Source organism: Malania oleifera, chromosome 9, assembly GCF_029873635.1.
Source record: "Malania oleifera isolate guangnan ecotype guangnan chromosome 9, ASM2987363v1, whole genome shotgun sequence".
In the NCBI taxonomy this organism is placed as follows: Eukaryota; Viridiplantae; Streptophyta; class Magnoliopsida; order Santalales; family Ximeniaceae; genus Malania; species Malania oleifera.
Genome location: NC_080425.1, coordinates 9,345,687 through 9,368,888, shown reverse-complemented (window position 1 = coordinate 9,368,888; position 23,202 = coordinate 9,345,687). Strand labels below are relative to the sequence as shown.

Here is a 23,202-nt window from a genome sequence, read left to right as displayed (position 1 = left end):
AAGATATCTCATCATTGATTTTCCTATCAATGGATATTTATTTGAATCGCATGGATTATATTTGGACTATGAATATATTATTAAAGAGTAAAATTGGTTTGTTATTCCTTACTTTAATTAATGGATTGCTATCTCTTTTCTATTAACTCATTAATGTCTTTTCGTCTACTAATCTGATAAGTTAATGTCGAATGGTATATATTGACCATTTAGGCTTTCACAATATGAGGCGTTGAAAGTAGGGGAGGAGAGAGAGAGAGAGAGAGAGAGAGAGATTAAGCGTCGCTGTAATTTGTCCCACACCAAATGTTTGCCCACCGTTTTTCAACGTTCTTTTCATAAACCAGACCCAACTCGACTTCATTCATTTCCATTTACAGTATCCTCTCTATCCTCTACACACGTGGCTGGCACTTATTGGCCCCCTGGATACTCCTCCAAAATGCGATCCCTTTGGGACGAGGTAGCCCCACCTCCCCTCCCGCATCAACCGTCTATCAAAAATCGGACGCTCAAAGACAGCCCACGAATTTAATCGAATCAGAAACATAACCAACGGACCACATCCATCCACTACATCACCTCCTCTGAATCTATTTCTCTCCATAGCTATGCTCCGCGACGTCGAACACCTTCTCGACTCTCAACGTCGTCGTTTCAGCGTCGCCGACCATCGGTTTCGGTCTTGAACTGCTTTATCCACCGCTTCTGCATCTGGATGGAGCTTCCGTTGGTCTCTCGAGTGCTCAACCCTCCGACGACGTCCTTTTGCTTCTCTGCCACTGCGGGTAGTATCAGCGACTTTCTGGCGAATGCGAAGAAGAAGAAGAAGAAGAGGAGGAAACGGAGCGTCTCCGGCATCTTTAAGGTGTCTGCGGAGCGGCGCCGGGAAGGGATTGACGGGTTGCGAGAAGGGGAGAGCCAGGGAAGGTTCGCAGGCTCCGGGATGGAGGTCACGACATTCGGTCACGGCTTCGGCGAACCCGAGTTCGCCGTCTGGGAGAAGATCGGTGCTGTGGTGAGGATGAGCTACGGAATCGGTGCGTTTTGATTGTTATTACGCTTGACTATGAGTTTGTTTTTTTGGAATTCAGAATTTTTATGACTAATTTCTGTTTTAGTTATTTCGGCAGATATTCGTGCGCTTTCTTTGCTAATTATTTTTTCACATGATTGTGGTTGACTTTTTGGGGACATTGTTTTGGGGTTTTTTTTTTTTGGGGGGGGGGGAGGGAGGGGGCAAAAATTAATGATATCCTTTGTAATTTTCTTTACAGAACGAAGACTTGATTGATCGTACAAAGGCAAAATAATGAACTTTTGCATCGAATGCAACTGATTATGATTATTTTTGAACCTGTTGCTGAAAGACTTCTACTTTCTATTTACTTTTATTTTCTTACTGAAAGCATAAGACGATTTAAAAAAAAAAAATTTTTTTTGCCTATTTTCGCTTTCAAAAGCAAAAGCAAGTAGTTTTTTTATGTGATAATTAGAGACCTGCCATCTTGGGTTGGGTGGGGGGGGGGGGGGGGATACCATTGTTGTATGCTTGATTTGTTCCAATACACAGATAATTCAGTTCATGGAGGGAAGACTTTGGCCCTTTTTCCCTTGTTTGGTCTACAAAAGTGGAAAATGCATTTTCTGGGTGGTAATTATTCTCATCAATCCTCATGGAAAAAATTGCATTATTGGTGTATGCATTATTTTAAGTTCCAACTTCCAACAAACGAATAATAATTAGAAGAGGATTGCACTTTTGTTTCTTTTTACTGGGTTAGAAGAGGTTGTACTTGAATCTGCAAATAATTAACCTTTTTCATTGAATATATGGCATTTCTGTTATACGATTCCTTTGGCTCCCTTTGTGTGCCAAACTTGGATCTATTGTCTTCTTTTCCCCATCTAATTAGCAGTGTGCTGTTGATGTGGTTAAGAAGCTATTTTAGCCATATTTGCAGTTTTGACAGAAAGGTGTTATGGTGTTGGCTCTTGGATCCCATTGAACAATTTGAGCCACTGGATTGAAAAAATTGGAAGTACCTGGACCCAATCTGACATTCAATGTCATTCATGAAAAAATATCATGGTCTGTTAACAGAATCAACTTATATTAATGTACTTCATTATCTTGTAGTTGCCAACCACACAAAGTAGGACCTAAGGGCTAGTTGTTGTTGTTGTATTATCTCATAGTTATATGTTTATATGTCAGTTATAGAGCTTTTCTCATTTCCTTTCTACCCCTTTAAGGTTGTAAACATGGGAGTGTTTGGATAGATGTCCAAGAAGTATTTGGTTAAACATGGCATGAAATCAACATCTTTTAGAGCTTCTTTCCCTTTAATGGTCAAGCAAGATATAAGTGTCATAATGTAAATAAAATATTTAACCAATATGATATTTTCTTCTTTATTTTCATTTATTTATTTATTTCCTTATATATCAATTCATGTTTGGTGAAATTAGGTATATATGGTGCAATGGCTCTTGCGGGAAGATTCTTATGCTCGATGATTGGAATTGATTGCATGGGAGGTTTCGAGCCATCCCTTGATGCTCTTCTAACTGGTCTTGGATATGCTGCTCCTCCAATCATGGCCCTCCTCTTTATATTAGATGTATGTGAGTGGTTGTAATTTTGTGAATTTTCCACATAGGATTATTTGCATTTCACGTGATTTTTCTTGTGCTGTTATTTGGGTATGTAGTTTGATCACTTTTTGTATCCTCATGATCCAAATTGATATTCTGTTGGTTGAGCTGGGGGCTCTTCGGCTGTGCCCCTGAGCGTCATTTGAGTTTTGTTGTTTTATGGGGCATGGAAAGAAGATGTTATACTTTCTAATGCGCTTCCCACCGTCAAAATTTGGTACTTAACAAATGAACTAATGCAGGATGAAGTTGTGAAATTATCACCTCATGCTCGAGCCATCAGGGATGTGGAGGATGAGGAGCTAAGGAATTTCTTTTATGGAATGTCACCATGGCAGGTAAACTGTTTGAAACTTGCATGGTTCTTGATTGATGCTTCCTCCATGGTCTTCATCTTGAACAAAGGCAAATGTAATTGATTTTGTTGTGTTGCAGCATGGTTTTTTGTACTGATTATTGATTCAATCATACTGCAATCTTATAGTTTATACTAATGGTTGCTGCAAGCTCAGTGGGGGAAGAGCTTTTCTACCGGGCTGCTGTTCAGGTCAGTTTCTTATGAACACCTTCATCTGACTTCTCAATTTTAATATGTAATATTTCAAATAGCATTAAATTTGGATAGAAATATGGTACTTGTCTTTTAGAACTATAGGCCTTTGGACTAACCAAATAATATTATTCAACAATAATTAGGAATGACAATATTCATGAAAAATATTTTACAGAAATAAGTAATACCATTCAACTTTAAGTATGTTGCTTAAATTTAGTCATCATGTAGAAAGCAACCCAACTTCTGATAGTGGTACACAGAAAAATTTGTGACTTCAAATATAATGTTTATGGCCTTGACTTTCGCAATTCTCATAAGCTTGTTTTATGACTTTGCCCATTTTATGTTTCTTAAGTACATACCTCCAACAATTTCCAAACAGAATCAATATTTTGCACCACTGCAGGGAGCATTGGCTGACATATTTCTTAGGGGCACCAAATTTGTGACAGATGCCCGAGGCATGGTATCACTGGTAAGGCATTAATCCCTTTTTTGTTCCTCTCTTTGATAAGTGCTGAAGTATAACATCTGCCAATTTGTACCCTATTTCTTTAAATTGTAGACTGGTGTGCTTCCTCCTTTTGTACCATTTGCTCAAGCTTTTGCAGCTGTTATCACTGCTGCCCTTACTGGTTCACTCTATTACATGGCAGCCTCGCCAACAGGTTAAACTCTCTCATTGAAGGAATTTTTTTCCTGATGATCCCATTCTCAATTTTAATTAAATGTGTTTTTTCCTATCAGATCCTGCATATGTAGTTGCACCAGTTTTGCGATCTCGGTCTGGTCGTGATGATCTTAAAAAGCTCTTTGCAGGTTCAACGCTTTTTTCCCCAATTTGAAGTCCTTAATGTAACTGTTTTTCTTGTTTTACACACAAAGTGGACTGATTTATTTTTTGTTTTTCACAAAATGAGTTTACTTCTTTACAGCACTTGTTTGAAATCAGATTGATAGGCTATCACAGGACTCGAGTTCCTGATAGACGGCCCTATTTCTGTTTTATATTTAACTTGAGCACCACATTTGTGCTCAAAGCTTGAAAATACTGGAGAATTCACTTTATAGTATCCTAATCTCATCTGGCGGACTATAATCATCAATAGAACATGGTATCAAACACCAAAAAATGGGGACAAATTCTCGATTCCAATATTCACTTTCAGAAACTTTAGCATGCTAATGAATATTAATTTCTGTTTGAAGTATTTACTCTCTATCCATCTGGCAAACATCTTGCAGCTTGGTATGAAAGAAGGCAAATGAAGAAGATATACTCCCCCCTGCTGGAAGGACTATTAGCCCTGTACCTTGGGTTTGAATGGATCCAGGTGAATGTTATGTGATTTATCTTGTCTTCACTATCAGCTGTCTGGATTCTAGGTAATGGTTCTTCTAACATATTTTTCCTTCAACACAATGTGCTAGACGGACAATCTTCTTGCTCCCATGATCACACATGGCATATACTCCGCTGTAATATTGGGTCATGGGCTTTGGAAGATTCATGATCACCAGCAGAGGCTACGCCAAAGAGTAAAGGAGCTTAAATTAAAGGAAAAATGTTCTAGGCAGTAAAGGAGCCAGACGTATAAATGAGAACTTGGGTTTGGAGGAAATTTGGTACATAGAGAGCCTACAAGTTTTCGAGCGCATTACGGAACAATGCATGCAGATAGAGAAATGCATTGTATGTGTATAAACTATAGTAGCTGAAAAGTATTTTCAATATGAATAAAGAATCATTTTGATAGTAAATTGGCAAACAGAGTTGCATTTGAGCTCCCATTAGAATCACAGAGAAGGCCTAGAGCTATATTTTATGTTGTGGGTAGAAGTAGCCATATTGCAAATACACCTTTTACTCGGAAAAAGGCTTCTTTCTTTCCATCAAGCAGGGTGAACGATTACTCCTCACCTAAAATTTTACATATTAGGGCATTACATTCATGCAGTTTTAAGTTAAGTCTGCATTTTCAAGAGCAGATTCCAAATTGAGACACAGGCTAGTGAAGTTGAAGCCATTGCAGGGAAAAATTGTTGCCATCGTCTCATGTGAGAAATGGGCAAGATTCAATGAGCCAACCTAAAAATCACAACATAAAACCAAGATGATGCAGAACTGGCAAATACCTTTACTTATCAAGAAGCTGATGAAATGAGATCACTTTGTCACAACTTATTTGTCAGTATAATGTTATAAGTTTGTGGATGTGATTTTGTAACATTAGTCAGTGCTAAGTACTGTTAAGCCTCTAATTGTGAAATAATGCTGACAAATACTCCGTAGCCTTGGCACATATCAGACAGAAGGCAGTACTCATTCTTGGCATGGTATGTGGCCATTAAGCCTGCATAAATATTCAAAAAAACCTTGTTAGATTTACTTGGCGTGTTTTGTTTATTTTACCTGAATAATTCATTCTCCATCACAGAACATCATGTATATAATATAAAATAAAACACCACACAACAAGATATTATGCATTGATCTATCTACACCCATTTTTTTTTTAAGTCAACCCTATTTATGCTTAGCAACATTACTTTCCACGACGCATCACAGAAAAAAAAAAAAACTAAAAATAAAACCAAAAACCAAAAAAAAAAAGACTTAAAGCTAGGCATGAATTTCGGATCTTGAATTTGAATTTGGATGGATTTGAGCAAAATTTAATATAATTTTGTTTTACATTTGTTAAGTTCGTGCAAATTCAAATCCAAATCCTATCCCAAAAGTGAGGTTAAAGTATTTCCTATACTCATCAAATCAAGATTTGAATCGAATATTGAAATGTCAATTTCAAGAAGAGAATAAAATCAAATCAAATCGCAAGATTCGGTACAAATTTTCAAAATCAATTCTAAAGGACGTGAATGTATTGATACATGAACAAGAAGCAAAATAATAAAATACTTTTAAATTTTGACAACAAAAAAATCACATTTCATGTGTATGCTTACCTAAACAAATGAAAAGTAATTAGTCACAGAAATATTAATTCAAAACTGAACTTTATGCTCTTTAAAAAAAGAATAGAGAAAAAAATAATAATAAAAACTGAACTTATCAACAAAAAAAATGATAATATTTCATGCTTATTCTTTCTTAGATTAAAAAGGGGGGAAAAACACTCGTAATAATTGAACAAAGTAACAAACAACTAAGAAAAACAACTTTTGAATCATTTTTTTGTCTAGGCAAAAAAAAAAAAGCCCCAAAAAAACCACAAGCTACCAACACAAGGAATAAACTAAAGCAACCACACAAGAGATTGAAAGAGGAGCGGAACCTAGAAGTCATGAACCAAATCAGAGGTTGACACTTACAAATCGAGGGCAAGAAGGAAAGTGAGATCAGCTAACCAGGCTACGAAACATGGGTAAAACACTATACTCCTCAATGGGTAAAACACTGTACTCAATGGCAGATCACTATACTCCTCCAAAGAAGAGGAATGGTTTGTCAAGGCAAGACCCAAAATTCTATTCCCTACTCTTTTTTAGCAATATGTAGACAAGGAATGGAAGGCAACGGTGTAAAAACAAAAGCAATAAAAAAGAAGAGAGAAATGTTGTTGTTAGGGATTTAAACTAGTCACAGGTCCAAACCATGTGAATCAATAATTCATATTGATTCGTTAGGTTCACCATTCACGAGGTGAATCAATAAATTTAGCAACAATTCAATTGTTTTTAGATTGACTAGTAAGATTCAAATCGATTTGGCTTGGAATTGATACGAATTGTAAGATTTGAACAACTATGGTATTTACCATTTTTTATAGGGAAACCTTAACTATTGACAAATGCCACACAACATCCATGTGCATCCCTGCTCTGATGGGAACTAACATGGTTATCCACTTTTTAGCCCACTTTTTTCAAATCTTTTTTTCTTAGGCTGAAAAATCAAACCTTCAAACTATAGCCCATCTTGGTATGGTTAGGGGTGTTCATAGAACTAACAATCTTGACCCACCCAATCCAAACCCATCCAAATCTACATCCAATATGGTTCAAATTTGGTTTGATTTTTATTTATTTATTTATTTTCTAAAACTGAACTAATGGGTTTGGTTGAGAAGTTGAGGTCAGCCTGACCCAACCCGACCCACAAACAGCCTTATTAGTGGTTTGGGTTGCTTCACTGCCACGCTATGGTGGCTTCATTAGTGATATCCATCACTGTTTACTTCGAAATGCAATGAAACCAACTATACCCTATCCTTAAGTTACGACTTTCTTATACAGTTCTTCACACATAAATAAACTCAAAGAAAGATAAACATGTATGCCTAGTATTGCGAGTTATGACTTCAGAAAAATCAAAACACATGTCTAGACATGCTAAGGGATTTGGTGTCATTATTGTTAACTTTATGAGTCCAATCTTGTTTTGATAATGACAAATCACTTGGTATTTTACCTGTGTATTGAGATTTTGAACAGGATCATGACTTAGCATGCACGGATGGTAAGTATGCTATGGAAGCCACGAGGAACACGGAGTACATATCACTTGACTCAATCCATGGAAGCCGAAGAGCAGAAGGATAAAGGCAATCCAGATTTTCAGTTGTAATTCGCATTAGGCTTGATTGTATTTGCATAACTCATAAGATATGATGCAAAGCTCAAAATGACATTAGGATGCGTGTTTTTCATGACATATTCATATGCATTTGACCTAGGTTGGATCGGACTGAATAACAGGCAGCTCGTCAACGATTCCCCTGATCTCGTCGATGAATGCATGAAGGCCACTCGTCGACTAATGCTTAGTCTCGTCGACGAGAAAATACTAAGACTATAAAAATCTCAGACAGCCCAATCGTCGACGAATCCCCTGATCTCGTTGATGAACTCATGAAGGACACTCGGCGACGAATGTATCCGCTCGTCGACACGTTCATGGAGCAAAATGGCGCTTCAATGCAAAAACGGACAAAAATCTTTTAATTAAATGATCCAACGGTTGAAAATTGATCAAAGGCCGAAAATACTTATTTAAACCAACCCTAAACCGTAGAGAAACATTAAGAAGCAAGAAGAAATACGTTAGAGAGACTTTTGCATATTTTTTGCTAACTTTGCCTGCATTCCAAAGCATTCACATCAAGTTTGGGCAACTCGTTAACATCATCTTCAAGATTTAAGTGCTTACATTCATACCATCTTACGAAAAACTAGTTTGATCTTTAGGTTTGGTAAAGTATTTTATTGAGCATTCAATCTTATTGATAAACTGTTAACTACTCTCTCATTCATTTTATCTAAAATTTTTTTTGGGAGAAAGAAACCTATTTTCCCATATATATATATATATATATATATATATATATATATATATATTTGTTTGAAAAATCTTTTGGGAAAAGTATTCTAGAATTTAAATCTTTGTGATATTCAAGTATATATTTTTATTCAAAGATTTTATATTTCTTGCATAAAATATTTGAAAGCAAGAACTTAGATCTGTGCGATATTCAAGGATATTATTAAAGGGATCTCATATTTTATTCTTACAAAAGGTTATTTGAAATCAAACTCTAAAATCTCCAAAGCATAAATTTTAGAGAAATTATTTTTGGAAAATATTGATTAAAGTGTAGATCTTTGAAGCACTTCATATACATCTTTCATATAAAGATCATACTTTTCATATACATCATTGAGAAAAATATATTCTCTCTTGAGATTCATATTGTACCTTGTGAGAATGCTTAGGACTAATTGTACTCATTAGCTTATTGAGAAGTGTCTGAGTGTTCAAGAATATTTATTTGTTATTTGTATTAACTGTTCGGTTTGTGAATCGTGAGGAGGAAGCTACACCTCTTGTAAGCAACAGATTAAGAGATAGCTACGTCTCTTGTAAGCAACGGATTGTAACAGGAAACTCCGTCCCAAATTAAGGAGCAGTTTAGTGAAATCCTTGGGTAGTTTACCCAAAGCGAGGACATAGGCCGGGGTTGGCCGAACCTCGTAAAAATCGTGTTTGCATCTCTCTTCCCTTAACTCCTTTAATTTCCGCTTGCACTTAATTATTTGTTTGTAGTGTATGTTAAGTAATTGGGTAATATTTTTGCTCGATAAAGTCACACATTAAATTGATAAGTTGAGAAATACTAAACTACTTGTCATCTAGTTTGTGCGTGTATGGTTGTAAGTTTTTCAAAATTAGAATCTAAAGACCAAGATTTTTAAAATACTCAATTCACCCCCCCCCCCTCCTTAGGATTACACATAAATTCACAACTATCAAAAAATTATGAAAATAAAAACCAAACACGAAACAAAAAATCAGAAATTAAAACTAAAAAGCGAAAATCAACAACTTGTTTGGTTTAAATTTGTAGAACTAAAACAAATTAAAAAATTAATCAAACAAATGCCCATTTTTATCCTTGAATCCAATAACAATCACAAAATATGGTTAAAATAATAAAAAGAACAAAATAATATAAATTAGAAAGACTATAATAAATAAAAAATATTATAATTGTTTTACTTAATTATTATATTTCAAAATTCACTTTACAAGAAAAATTTTATTGTATATGACAATTGAAATATAGTAAAATATTTTTGTAAATGGCTTTTACTATTATTTCTTTTTGAAATTTTGTGGGCATTTTTATTTTAATTATATTTTAGATTCATATAATCATTTTATTTTTATTTTTATGAAAAAGTATGGATAAAATGAATAATTTAATTCTAGATACTAAAATATTCGGACAACACTTTGTCAAAACAACTAAAAATCATAAAATCTAGTTTTTAATTTTTTGCAAATAGTCGAAAACCATTGATACGAACAAAAAATTGAAAACAACGATGATACCAAACTGGCCCTAAAATTTTGAAAAGCTATATGATATAGGACAAGAAGTCGAATCATGGGTAACCCCTTCAGAAGAATAGGGTCAAAGGATTATTATTTATAGTTAATAGTTTATTGTGAGTTCAATTTAAGTAGCATAGCATTATGTGTATTTGGGGGCTTGTATGTGATTTTTGTGTATTTTTGTCATTTCATGTACCTTTGAGGGTATATGTGCAATTTCTTGGGTAAAATGGATCATCTAACAACAATGATAGGTCTCTCCCTTTATTTATAATATATGTCAAGTACAATATCAACATGACCATAATACGTTTACTAACTCACACCTACTAACATAACTCTAACACATACTAATAATGCCAAAAAACTGAATAGCCATTGACACTCGCCCTCAAACTAGAGCATATATATCATATACTCCTTGCTTGTTACAAATGACTTTCACATGAGCACCTCCCAAGGCCTTAGTGAACAAGCTAGCAAACTGAAAATCAGACTTCATATGATTGGTTGTAACGAGCTTCTATATTCCATCGGCTGAGAATGTGAAACCAATTCTTCCAACATATTCTTCAACCAAAGAAGTTTGCATGTAGTATGCACCATAGCCCTATACTCTTACTCCGCACTTAACCTGACCACCGCAATTTGTTTTTTACTCTTCCAAGACACCAAATTGCCACCAACAAAGATACAATACCTAATTATGGATCTTTGGTTGGAAGGCGACTTGGCCCAATTTGCACCCGTATATCCTTGTATATGAGTGTGACTCCAATCCTAATATAAGACACCTCTTCCTGGGGAACCTTTGAGATATCTCAAAATGCAAATTATTGCATCCCATTGACTTGTTGTCAGGGAATCAAGAAACTAACTCGCTACACTTGTTGCAAAGGATATATTTGGTCGAGTGATTGTGATATAATTCAATTTCCCAACAAGTCTCTGACACCGTCCTGGGTTAGGCAACAAATCACCTATATTTGCACCAACTTGCTATTGGGATCCATAAGTGTATCAACAGGTTTGGATTTTAACAGTCCAATCTCATCTAAAAGATCAAGAACATAGTTCCTCTATGACAAGACGGTTCTTGTACAAGATCTCAATGCTTCTATACCCAAGAAATACTTCAATGGTCCCAAATCCTTGGTCTGAAACTTACTTTGTAGGAAAAGCTTTAAGTTCTAGATGTCTTAATCATCGTCACTAGTGATTACAATGTCATCCATGTACACAATAAGCAAAATCCTATCGGATGGAGTATAATGATAAAATAAAGAGTGATCTACTACAAACCGTCAAAGGCCACACTCAAGTACTACAACTTCAAGATTTTGGGTTTCCATGAGATATTTTGGTTGTGAACATGATATATTGCTAGCAAACACAATAATTTGATACAAAAAGATAGAAATTTGGCTGCAAGCACCAAGAACAAGATAAAATGGTTGCCATTTGTAAGTTGCTTATGAGGGTTTGTTTTACTAGAAGATTGTTCTTGAGAAATTGAGAGTTAAATTTACATGAGTAGATTGAGAATTGTGGGCAAATTATGTTCAGGACTTCCAGTGATATATAGTTGCAGTATATATATGCATAAATCCAGCAACATGGTGACAAATTATTGGAAAAAGGAATGCCATTTGTCAAACTTTGGGCACAATTTCAAGCTTTTTCACACCTTTCTCAAGTGTGGAGAAAATGTTTGCAGAATCATCATTAACCAAAGATGCCCTATGAATTCGTTTCTATAAATAGAGTAACTTGTATACAACTTCATCAGGAGCCTCATCTACAGCCTTAGGTTGATTACTCTACTCTACTCTACATGTTTGTGAAAAATATTTGGTTCCTACCACAAGTGGTGACTATTTTGATTATGTTGGTTGTGAATCATACCCGTGAATATTGGCCATGTACTCCTTGGTTCTCCTTGGTTGGATGATTTGGGTGTAGCTCAACATGAGAACACATATGTTTTTCACTATAATGATAAGAAGATCATTTTGAACCCCACTCTACCAACCGCCCAAGACGAAGAATCTCGCATTATAGATCATGACAAAGTTACTCAACTTGAAGACAGTACAAACAAAGGAAATGCATGTGTTCGAACTTTGACGACATCAAAAGTCTTCAATACATTCCTATTATTGAGTTAGTCATTCTGATGTGTTCATTGTGCCAATTCTCAATTCAAGTCTATGGTGCTTTCTTTAGGAATGTATTTTCTTTCATCACTTAAGTACTAGCTTTCAAAGAGTCCAAGTTTGCTTCTTAATTGTCATCCTCCAACATTTCAAAATTCAAGGCCGAATCTTTTTCTAACTAGGGAAGATTTGATGTAGGAAGCCAAACCATGGGTAATCCCTCATTGGAGATCAATTCAAAAGTATTGGGTCAAGGGATTGTTGGGTATAGCTTAATAGTCTTGTGTGTCTAGTTTACTTAGTATATAATTAAGAATATTTGCGGGCTTGTTTGTAATATTTGTGTATTGTAGGGTTCTATAATTTCATGTATCTTTAGGGGTATATGCTCAATTTCTTATATTTTAGGCTTTCTTATAAATAGGGTATGTAAGCCATGCATGAGGCAGGTTCCTGATAATTTTGAATTGAAGTGAACATGAGTCCCTCTCTTCTTCCTCGTCCCTTCTCTCCGCAATTTCTTCTAAATCATCCCTTGGCAGCAAATCCTTGATGCTGCTGTCCTGCATCACAACAACTTCCAACATCCCATATCCTTTGCATAAACGCGGCACAAGTCCTTGTGAACATGCCATAGTGTCACGGTCCGACTATTTTCACACCCTTGTGAAGGACCGTGCGGCGCTGGCTAAAGCACTCTTGCTTAACTAGCCAGCCTATCATTTATCAACATTCATCCACGAAGCACTTTCATTAGCATTCATTCAAATAGCAGTAGAAACAACTATCAATTCATGAAAATCGTGGCAAGCAAGCAGCAAACATTGAAGCAAACGTACTTCATTTACAACACCTCCGTTGACATTGTGTGCTTAGCGAGGGAGGCAAGTAGGCTAAACACGTTGACAAAAGCTAGTGAGTTTTACAATGACTGATGAACACTCACCCTCCCCTAAAGAACTTTCTAGGTTATTCTCACTCTGGCACTAGGAAACATCAAAGTGACCGAGGAGTCATACTATCTTATTTGGCATACAATGAAATAAATACTGGAAAATAACCCTACACTAGTATTTACATGATGGAAACTCATCCCAAACACACGAGGCAAGCGGTCACAAGCAAGCATAATGCCCTAAACAAGCTTAGCTCATGACATTGCACACACTAATGATTACATGCAATACATGAATATTAGTCAAATCCACCTTTGGCATTAAATAACACGCAATCCTCGTGCACTAGAAAATAACATTTCGAATGGAACTCTTTTTGGTATTTAAGCTCAATTCTTGGTCTAGAAGTTCCAATACCAAGCATTTGCAAAAGTCATCAATCTAAATATGTAACCATAAGAAATTATTATCTAGCAACAGCCTAGGGAATGATGAAAATGCTAGCAGTGGAGAGAGAGAGTGGTGGTTTCTTATCTTTAGTTTACCGATGACACTGTTTTCTTTTTAGATAATCATTGCCCTTCTTTTAGGAGAATTTTGGGTATTCTAAGTTTTTTGGAGGGTGTATGGGCTTAAAATTAATATGGTGAAGAGTGGCTTTCAGCTATCAATGTGCCCATTAAGCACACTAGTGAGTGGGCTTCTAATGTGGGGTGCAGTTTACTAGATTGACCTTTGACTTATTTAGGGCTCCCCTTTGGGAGGTAATCCTAGATTTGTCGATTTTCGGAATCTGATAGTGGAAAGATTGATGAAGCTATTAGATGATTGGAAGGGGGCTCTTCTCTCTTGAGGGTAGAGTCACTCTTATTCAAGCTTGTCTGTCTAGTATTCCATTGTATTACTTGTTCGATTTTAAGATTCTAGTAGGGATTGCTAGCAAGCTTGAGAGAATAATGGGAAATTTCTTGTGGTCTGGAGTGGGGGTCATAGAGACCATTTAGGGAGTTGGGACGAGGTCTGCAGGTCTAAAAAGGAGGGAGGACTGGGTCTTGGTGAGTTGGTGTCTGAAAACAACACACTTTAGCTAAATGTTTATGGTGTTTTCCCCTAGAAGATTCTTCCCTTTGGCATAGATCTATTAGAAGTAACTTTCAGTTGACTTGAGAATAGTTGGAATATCAATGCTAGTTTAAGATGTTCTTTGTAGAGTCCGCGGAGGCCTATCTCAAATTTATCCCTGTTTCACTCCTCAAACTAAATTGAAGTGGGGAGGGGTTCTCAGATTCGTATCTAGGAGGACCCATGGATAGGGAATGATGTCCTATCCACATCTTTTCCTCATCTCTTTCGATTGAGCAAAGATAGGATAATATTAAATTCATTTTCTTTTTGCTGGCACTTTGAGTATTCCTTTGGTTTATTAGAATCTCCATTTTAGGAGACCTCTTGATCACAAGGAGTCGGTAGAGCTGTCTTCCTTGTTGTCCTCATTGAATAATTTTCATCTTTCTTCAGAGAGGGATGTTCATTTTGGTCTTTGGATCATTCGGGGGTGTATTCTCGCAAATCATTCTTTGAATTCTTGACCCGTTCCAATTCTTTGTTGCCTCCCTAATTTATTATTTGGAAGGCCAAAGTAACCCTGAAATTTAAGGCGTTTATTTGGTTGGTTGTGCTTATAAAAATCAATGCCAATAACTTGTTGCAGATTAGGAGACCTTTGAAGGCTCTTCCTCCAGATGTTTGTTGTCTCTGTTATAAGAACTCTAAGACAGCTTCTTATCTTTTTTTGCATTGTGATTATTCTTGGAGTATTTGGGACAAGTTTTCAATTAGTGTCGGGTTTTTCCTATTTCAGTGAAGGAATTGCTAGCTACTTCATTTACAAGTTTTGGAAGGAGGAAGGATAGGGTAGCATTGTTGAAATGTAGTATCTTAACAGTTTACGGGGGTTATGGTTGACGTGTCATGCACAGATCTTTTCAGGGAAGAAGTTGAATTGGCTGCTGGTGTGGGAAAAGATTCATTATATAGCCTCTTTGTGGTGTTTTGGTTTTGGGTTTTTTAGGGGAGTTAGCTTTCCAGATTTCCAGCAAGATTGGGGAATATGCTGGCTTGATGTTTGTTTTTTCTGTGGTTTATAGTTTTTTCCCTCTGGTTTGCTCCAGAATTTTCTCAGGAGATGTCTTATTCTCATAAAAACTAAATTAAAAAAATGCTCATTTTCTTCTTTAAAACAAATAATATTATAAAAATATGATTAAAATAATAAAATTACAAATAATACACATTAAAAAATACTATAATAAAAATAAAGTTTATTATAATTATTTTTTTTACTTGTTCTAGTTTCAAAATTTACTATACAATAAAAAATTTATTGGACATGAAAATTGAAATATAGTAAAACTATTTTGTAATTGGCTTTATTATTACTTTTTGAAATTTATGTATATTTTCCTATTGATTTTATTTAAATTCATATGATATTTTAATTTTGATTTTAATTTAAAAGTGCATAAAATAAATAATTTAATCCAAAAAAATCTATTTCTAGATATTAAAATTTTTTACAAGAAGTTGTCAAAAGAATTGAAAACCATGAAATCTGGTTTTCAGTTTTTTTGCTAACAGCTGAAAACAAGCAACAGAAACAGAAAAAAGGCAATATAAACAAACGCATTTTTATAATTTGTTTCTTCACTGTTGAGAAACAGAAACCGAAAACTGAAAACAGCAACAATACCAAACAGAACCTTAAGCTATTAGGTTGTGGGCTAACTATGTATATCAAGCATTAACACTCCCCCACAGAAGCAGCCTGACAGCATGTGGAGAGATAAAGACACAATAGATAACACCCATCATAGGGAATACAATTTTTTTTTTTTAAACACCACACAATAAATGTGGGCAACAAGACTAGAAATTAGGACCTGCTGGTAACTAGCTCTAACACCATGTTAGAATACCACTTTACCTAAAAGCTTAAGTTATTAGGTTGTGGGACAACAATGCATTCAAGCTTTAACAAAATAAATAAAAAATAAATAAATAATAGCAATAAATTTTCCAAAAGGTCATGTGGATGATCAAATCACTCGATTTGCATCATATTCATGGTCAAGTACCACATTACAAAGTATTCTAGAGTTAGAAGCAAAAGAAGAACATAGGAAAGAAGCTGGAAAAGAGATTTGGAACATATGGAATGGCGTGGACACAGCTTATGTCATGCTCATGCACGTAAAAAAAATAACAAACAACATGAACTAATGATTACTACCTTGTACTGAAATTTATGGAGTGACTACAATAACCTCCAAAACAAAAATTCTAAATTCCAAAAAATAAAGTGGAAAAAGTGCCTTACCATAGCCAGAAGTTTGAACATCAAAGCCTTCATCCTGACAAGGAACAACAGGACTACAGGTGAATAAAGGAATTGGAATTCCATTGCAGTCACATAATGACAACGATGATTGAGATGTCTTACCTGCAGTTCTCGAATGAGTGGCAGAGTACCGGTGATTGAGTAAGGCTTCACATGCCCAACTACATCTTCAGTTGCTTTGCACAATACATGGAAGCCACGAGAATCAAGGTTACAAGCAACTCCAGAATTTGCTTCGTCAAAACTAATTGTAAGCCTGCAGGAAAAAGAAATTAACATGCCTGAAAGTAATTTCTCTAAAATGGACTTAGATATTCTGTGGAACAACTATTTTTAAGTTTACAGCACCAGAGCAATATCATGATTGCTTATACAATTCATATAGAAGAAAAAGAACACACCTTCCCCTCATATTTTCGTCTGGAAGGATATATTTTGAAACAGGACCCCATGAATCTAGCTTCTCAATATTTTCATTTATGTCATCAACATGGTCTTGTAGCTTCTTCATCACGTCTTTTACACTGGAACCAACTACACGAGCATTAGAAATCAAAATCCCTCCCACCAACCCCCAAAAAAAAAAAAAAAAACAAAAGGAAATATTAAAGAATAAAAGGAAACCAAATCATAATTTCAAAATGATAGCTTCTGAATAATTAAAATAAAATTTCAAGGTAACAGGAAGTAGGTTTCTTACTTATAGAAGGGAGTCAACCTGCAACCCAAAAAAACCCATGGTCAGACATCAGTTTACATCAGTCACCTACGAAAACTGTTTGACAAGTAACAACCTGACATCTCCAGATATAGTACACTCAGCTGGAATTTGATTGATCCCGCCCCCCGGATCTGTACAGTGAAGATTTGTACAAAAAAAAAATCATTCGTCACAAATGGATAAGAAGAAAATTTCTTTCTAGCTTTATTTTCCACCTGTAGACTAGAGACTTACAGCTCCATTGAGTTGGTTTCATGGTTGATGGTGTGGCAAATCCATAGAGTTTTTCCTTAGGATGAGGAGGAAACTCCTTGTAGAACCGTGACTCGACATTTTTCAATGCTTCCATAGCTAGCTCCAAAGGATTTATTGCCTGTAGAGTGTAGATATTTAACATGGATCTCCATTAATACTGTAGTAGAAACTAGACAAGTAATTTCTTCAAGTCTAAACAATCTGCTTTAAGTTGATTCTATGCAAATCAAGCAGACTTCTTCACCAGAGATTACATTAAGCATATGATTACGAATCCTCATGTTTGTATATAATAATTGGAAATTAAACACCATTAATCGAGCTGTTGGATTCTCAATGACTAAACTAATACGGGCAGTTCAAGGATGCCTTAAATTGGCTACACATCTCCTGATTTACGTTATGCTCTTGTCTGGACACTGGAACCACAACTTTTGCTATGTTACAAGTAATCATGTCATGTCTCAAAGTTAGAGTACACTTCTCTTTTCACCTTGGCATTCTTCTTGGACTTGCAGTGCTGCTACGGCACCTGTCTGCCTGTTACCGCTTATTATTATACAACATTTGAGACTACTCGAATGGGGGCTCATTGAAAAGATACATGTTAATAGCTGCCTATGTACTTTTTAAAGTGTCTTCTAAATCCGTCACTTCCATATATATTTTGAATTGTAAAAGGGCTGTCAGCCTTAATTGAAATAGCTGCTCAATAGAAAGAGATGAATAACATTACTCAGGAAGAAAGAAAAGACAGGGCCCAACGCTGGGGCAAGAGAAAAGCAGACTCAGGAAGAAATGCAAGCGAAGCAACAAGACCATGGTTCCAGGGAGGATGAGAACGGAAACAGACTCAGAAACTTGCTCAGTTAACTCCATATCATTCCAGCAACCTGGCAATTGATGACTGGCACATTATCAAACTGTCCTAATCCATGTGTGACCTTAAGGTTCAGGTTCACAAACCTCAACATTAGACTAATGCTTGCCCTAAGTCAACCTTTTCTAGTATTTCCCCAGTTGCCATAGCTTCCAACTTTTCACAAGCACATCATTTATAATTTATTTTTGTCATGTGCACAAATTATTCTATTTCATAGCTATTTTACCAAACTCCCGAGCAGCAATATTCAGAACCAACACAGTAGCTCCAACAATTCACTCTCTAGAAATTACTAGGGTGATTCATAAGAAAGCCTCCTCAAAAGGCTAGAAAACTGGAAGTCTCACATCTTTTTTGCAGATGACACCATCATTTTCTGTGAAGTTGACACTTAGCAAATCCTCAACCTCCGGTGCATTCTCCTTGGGCTTGAAGCAGTTTCAGGCTTGAGGTCAAACATGGGTAAAAAGCAAAATTATTCCAGTGGGGATCAGCACTAAAGAGCCTTCCATGTAGGACTGTTAGGGTATAAACTTTGGGAAAGCACAAGCGAGTTGGTTGGGCCTTTAAAGAGGTGATCGGAGCTTGTGATGTTGGTGTTTGGAAATTTGTCACTAGAGGATGGGATTTTTTTTCTCTCTCATTTATCTTTTGAGTGGGGAACGGGGAGAATGTTTTCTTTTGGCAAGATACTAGGTGTGGCAAGTCTCCATTTAGCAAAAAATACCCTTCATCTTCAGGCTGGCCTGTGACAAAGAAGCCCTTACTAGCAAGCAGCTCAAACACACAGACCATAGGACTTCCTGGAACATTCCTTTGGTTAGGAATGCTTTCGTTTGGGAAATAGACGATCTTCTAGAATTTTACGATAGTATATAAAATCCAGAGCAGGAACACTACCAATGAACCTAAGTAGACCCTGGCCAAAAATGAGAATTTTATGGTCAGATACTAATATAATTATCCCACTTTTCTGATAGAAACCAGCAATTCCCCTGGAAGCCCGTCTGGAGAACTGCAGCCCCCACAAAGTTTGCTTTCTTTTTGTGGGAGGCAACTCTTGAGAAGGGGTTTGCCTCTTGTTAATGTGCGCTGCTTATATCTGGAAATATGCCGAATAGTGTAGCATATCCTCTTGCATTACTCCTGGACTAGAATTTTTTGGAACCTGATCATTTCCTAATCAGGCAGCAGCGGGTAACTAACGGAGCAGTGGAGGGTGAGCTATGGGCTTGGAAAGGTATCCACACAAGCAAGGAAAGCTCTTTCCCTCATTCCCCTAGCAATTTTTTGGCTGGAGTGGAGGGAAAGAAACAGGAGAGCTTTTGACGAATCAACTACGCAGCTGGGTGGGTGGCATCCCCTTGATGCCCTTTAATGAATTTTCTTTGCTGATTGAAAAAAAAAAATCATGAGGAACAGGCAGTGACATATAAGCATACTGGATTTGTCCCTTAAGCTGCTTGATTAGCTACTCATATAAGAACTCCTTAGATGCAGTTGTAATAATCTCATGCTCTAAATGATGACCCGTATGAACAGATAGCTAAGTACATTATTAATTCAAAGACGGGGAATTCATGATATTGTTTCACAAACCTATTATACCAAATGAAATGCACTCATAGCCTCAGGAAGCAGAGTAATTAAGAAGGATCTATTGATGGGATAGAGTAGAACATCACAATCCTGGCACTCTGTTGGGCACTCAATCTGGTACAAATAACACAGCAGCAATTCATGTCAGAGGTGGCAAACTGACTGAGGGCAAAAAGGAGAAAGATAGAATACTGAGTTGAGAATGAATACTAAACAGTGCTCCTCGCTTTCATACACAACCAGATAAAGGGAAGGATTTCCCAACAATAAATAAATAAATTACAGAGACAGATTTCTGTTAGTATATAGATTCAAGGAAAACATTGCTTTTCTCATGTTTAGCGTATCATCTTTTGCATGGCCAGTCCACACTACAGAAAGGACGTTTACAGCCAGTGCAAAACATGTAGTCACACCTTCTGAACATAAATCCTCAAATCATATAAATTGGAGCTGCCCTGCCAGCAATAAACCAGATTGGACCTCAAATACAATGAAGAATGTGCATTAAGTAGATGATATCACAGGATTGCCAAGGATTTAATAGAGACTACAGCCCTTGATAGAGCTGAACCATCTCCGCCGGGGGGGGGGGGGAGAGGAAGAGGGATTCATGTAGCTCAACAAAGCATGAAGAGGGATTCATGTAGCTCAACAAAGCATCAGGGCTGAGATAAGTTGAGTCATATAGACAGAGGCAGCAAATCAATCCTGATAAATCCAGAAGCTTTTGGATAAGGGAAAAAAAAGGCCTTTCAGTATTTCCTCTAATGCTACAGTCTGCACCAAATATGGTTACAGTTGCACAAATGATTTTGGACAAATTTTGAAATGGATTACTTGGTGAGCTAGACCACCATGAAAAAGCTTACTAGTCATGTAATAACAGAATAAATGATAGACAACAGTGATTATACTGTACCTTGTGAGGTAGACCACTATGAAAAAGCTTTCCGGTCACATGAAGTTTCCAAGGTATCATACCACCAGTACCAATGCAAGGCTGTTTATCAGCTGTGTCAATCCAAAACCTGCGAGTAAAAAGACAAAGCACATATAGCAAAATCCTAAACACATACATTAAACTCCACTACATGACAATATGACATCATAATTTCTACTTCATTTTTTGCTCTTCCACAAAAAAAAAAATAACAAAAAAAAAAAAGGCTACTTACAAAGGGCCTTCTTTCAACTTATTAAGCAATCCATCTTTCACAAGTGCATCCACTCCAACCCCAGAAATTGATGAGTTCTCTTCATTAGCTATAAAGACAGCAACTACAGTCGACTTTAAATCCGGCTTTGTCTCGCCCAGCCTCCTCATAAGTTCAGTAATGAGGGCAACATGCCCCAAACAATCAGTAGTTCCACGTCCTTGAAGTTTATCCCCATCAATGCTCAATGAGAAAGGATCAAACTCCTACAAATATAAACATCATCTGAGACAAGAAATAACCATCACACCTACCTTCATAAAAATCTTTATATCCATGCAGAACATTCACAACCATAACTCACAATTCTGAAATAAAAACTGCACTGTGCAACACGTTCAGTCAACAGGAAGGGGAAACATGGAATTAACAGCAACCCATGTAGAAGCTGTAAATTACTTAAAACACAAAACCCTAAAATTAACAAAAATTAAGGTGCAAAGATTACAGGAGGAGCAATATATGTCAACCACAAAGGGTTATCACTACTATCAAAATCTAAAATCCAGAAAATGATTGAAATATTATCATATACAGAACATTCTATATGGAAAAGGATCTAAAAGACCAAATCCAAAACAAAAAGCTTGAACTTTGCAGATGGACTGATTTTGAGAATAGTGAGAGAAGGGTGGCTTCAGACTAAAAAATTAAAAGTGCTAATGCCCAAAAGGGGGCAGCAAAGTGGTTAAGCTAGCGCATTGGGAAGCACTAGTCAACAATCCGAGTCCCTTCAGCATTACCCCATTCAAATTTCTGTTGGGGTGGGTTGGCGCCACAGCCTGAGGTTTGCTGGTCTATCAACAAGGTGAATTCAGATCACCTGAAAAAGAGTGCCAAATCTAATGTGCACAGAGAAGAAACCGCAAAATGAATTTGAAATTTTGAATAACTTGAAATAGATAAGCATTTTTACCAAAAAATATATATGAAGGCGTTGAAGCCAAATTGGAGTAAAAACCATTAAACCCAGAAAAAAATAGTACAGAAACAAGAAGCAAATCGCACAATTTAGAATTACCAGCATGAATAGGATGCATCTATGCAAATCTTGAAATAGTGAAACCCAAAAAATCAGCGAAATCCAGATTGAATCAATGAATTTCTTAAATAGATAAGCCTCAAAACTGACCCCCAAAAAATGCCAAATTTTCCTCAGAAAGCACCGGTTGGAAAGAGTGACCGTGAAGAAGATTCGGCAAAAAAGCTAGTCTGCGTCTATGCACAAATTGGCATTGTCAAGTCCTTATACACACAAAATATAATGTTCCAACCGTTAAACCCCAGAGGAATTTCTACCCAAAACAACTAAACATTGACAGGGCAGAGCTTAAACTGACAAAATATAAAGTGGGGAAGCGAATTCGAATCAAACCCAGAAAAGAAAATTCCAAAAACAGAGAGAGAGAGAGAGAGATAGAGAGAGAGAGAGAGAGAGAGAGAGACGAACCCAATCGTTAGGATTAGCAGTGACGACGTCCATGTGGCAGCCGACGAAGGACAAGATCTTTCCGGGAACAGTTCCGGGGTACTCAACGATGAGGTTACCTCTGCCAGGGAAGTAGGTGACATGGTTGAGGAGGAGGGGTCCGCCGCCGGTAGTGGTGCTGTAGGGGAGGAGGGCGTCGAGGACGTGCTTGGCGACCCTGTCCTCTTGGGGAATCAGGTCAGGTGGGTTGTTCTGCACGTATTTGGACTCTCCGATAAGCTTGGATAGGAGGGTGACAAAGGACTCCTCGTTCAGTTTTCCCAAAGTTTCTTTCACGACCGATGATTCCATGGTAATGGTGAAGCGAATTGCAGTCGCAGACGAATGAACAATGAAAGAGTGTGCAAATCAAAGAAACTAGGGAAGACAGTGCAGTTGATGCCTTGATGGTTTGAAATATAAAAATATTCTCTAAATATATATAAAAAAAAATATTCTCAATATTCTCAAATTTTAAAAAACATATATATATATATATATATATATATATATATAACTATTATAACATAAACAAATTTT

General features: G+C 36.5%; 2 protein-coding genes across 3 annotated transcripts; one reads left to right on the top strand and one right to left on the bottom strand.

The window, feature by feature from the left end:
- The first annotated feature begins 228 nt into the window (after positions 1 to 228).
- Positions 229 to 4,975, top strand: LOC131164983 (uncharacterized). Its single transcript, XM_058122560.1, has 9 exons — positions 229 to 1,040; positions 2,473 to 2,624; positions 2,901 to 2,996; positions 3,143 to 3,205; positions 3,621 to 3,689; positions 3,780 to 3,882; positions 3,962 to 4,033; positions 4,460 to 4,548; positions 4,646 to 4,975. Exons 1-9 carry the CDS (start codon positions 719 to 721, stop codon positions 4,793 to 4,795), a joined length of 1,116 nt encoding a protein of 371 aa, XP_057978543.1. The 5' UTR covers positions 229 to 718; the 3' UTR covers positions 4,796 to 4,975.
- Positions 4,976 to 5,329: 354 nt separating this feature from the next.
- Positions 5,330 to 23,125, bottom strand: LOC131164982 (acetylornithine deacetylase). 2 transcript variants are annotated; one of them, XM_058122558.1, is made up of 10 exons: positions 22,645 to 23,059; positions 21,156 to 21,400; positions 20,900 to 21,008; positions 17,475 to 17,613; positions 17,314 to 17,371; positions 17,220 to 17,237; positions 16,921 to 17,043; positions 16,622 to 16,775; positions 16,499 to 16,532; positions 5,330 to 5,568 (listed from the first exon to the last, which is right to left on the bottom strand). In XM_058122558.1, the coding sequence occupies exons 1-10, from the start codon at positions 22,972 to 22,974 to the stop codon at positions 5,465 to 5,467; spliced, it is 1,314 nt and encodes a 437-aa protein (XP_057978541.1). In that variant the 5' UTR covers positions 22,975 to 23,059; the 3' UTR covers positions 5,330 to 5,464. The 2 variants fall into 2 exon arrangements, with proteins under 2 accessions (XP_057978541.1, XP_057978542.1); XM_058122559.1 differs by lacking the exon at positions 17,220 to 17,237 and having other exon boundaries at positions 17,296 to 17,371; positions 22,645 to 23,125.
- Positions 23,126 to 23,202: the final 77 nt, after the last annotated feature.

Coding starts and splice junctions, on each gene's coding strand:
- LOC131164982 (XM_058122559.1), bottom strand. CDS start 22,974: ATGGAATCATCGGTCGTGAAAGAAACTTTGGGAAAACTGAACGAGGAG. Junction 16,776..16,920: donor GACGAAAATATGAGGGGAAG/GTGTGTTCTTTT, acceptor TTTTTCCTGCAG/GCTTACAATTAGTTTTGACG. Junction 16,533..16,621: donor CACTCATTCGAGAACTGCAG/GTAAGACATCTC, acceptor GTTCCTTGTCAG/GATGAAGGCTTTGATGTTCA.
- LOC131164983 (XM_058122560.1), top strand. CDS start 719: ATGGAGCTTCCGTTGGTCTCTCGAGTGCTCAACCCTCCGACGACGTCC. Junction 2,625..2,900: donor CCCTCCTCTTTATATTAGAT/GTATGTGAGTGG, acceptor GAACTAATGCAG/GATGAAGTTGTGAAATTATC. Junction 3,883..3,961: donor CATGGCAGCCTCGCCAACAG/GTTAAACTCTCT, acceptor TTTTCCTATCAG/ATCCTGCATATGTAGTTGCA.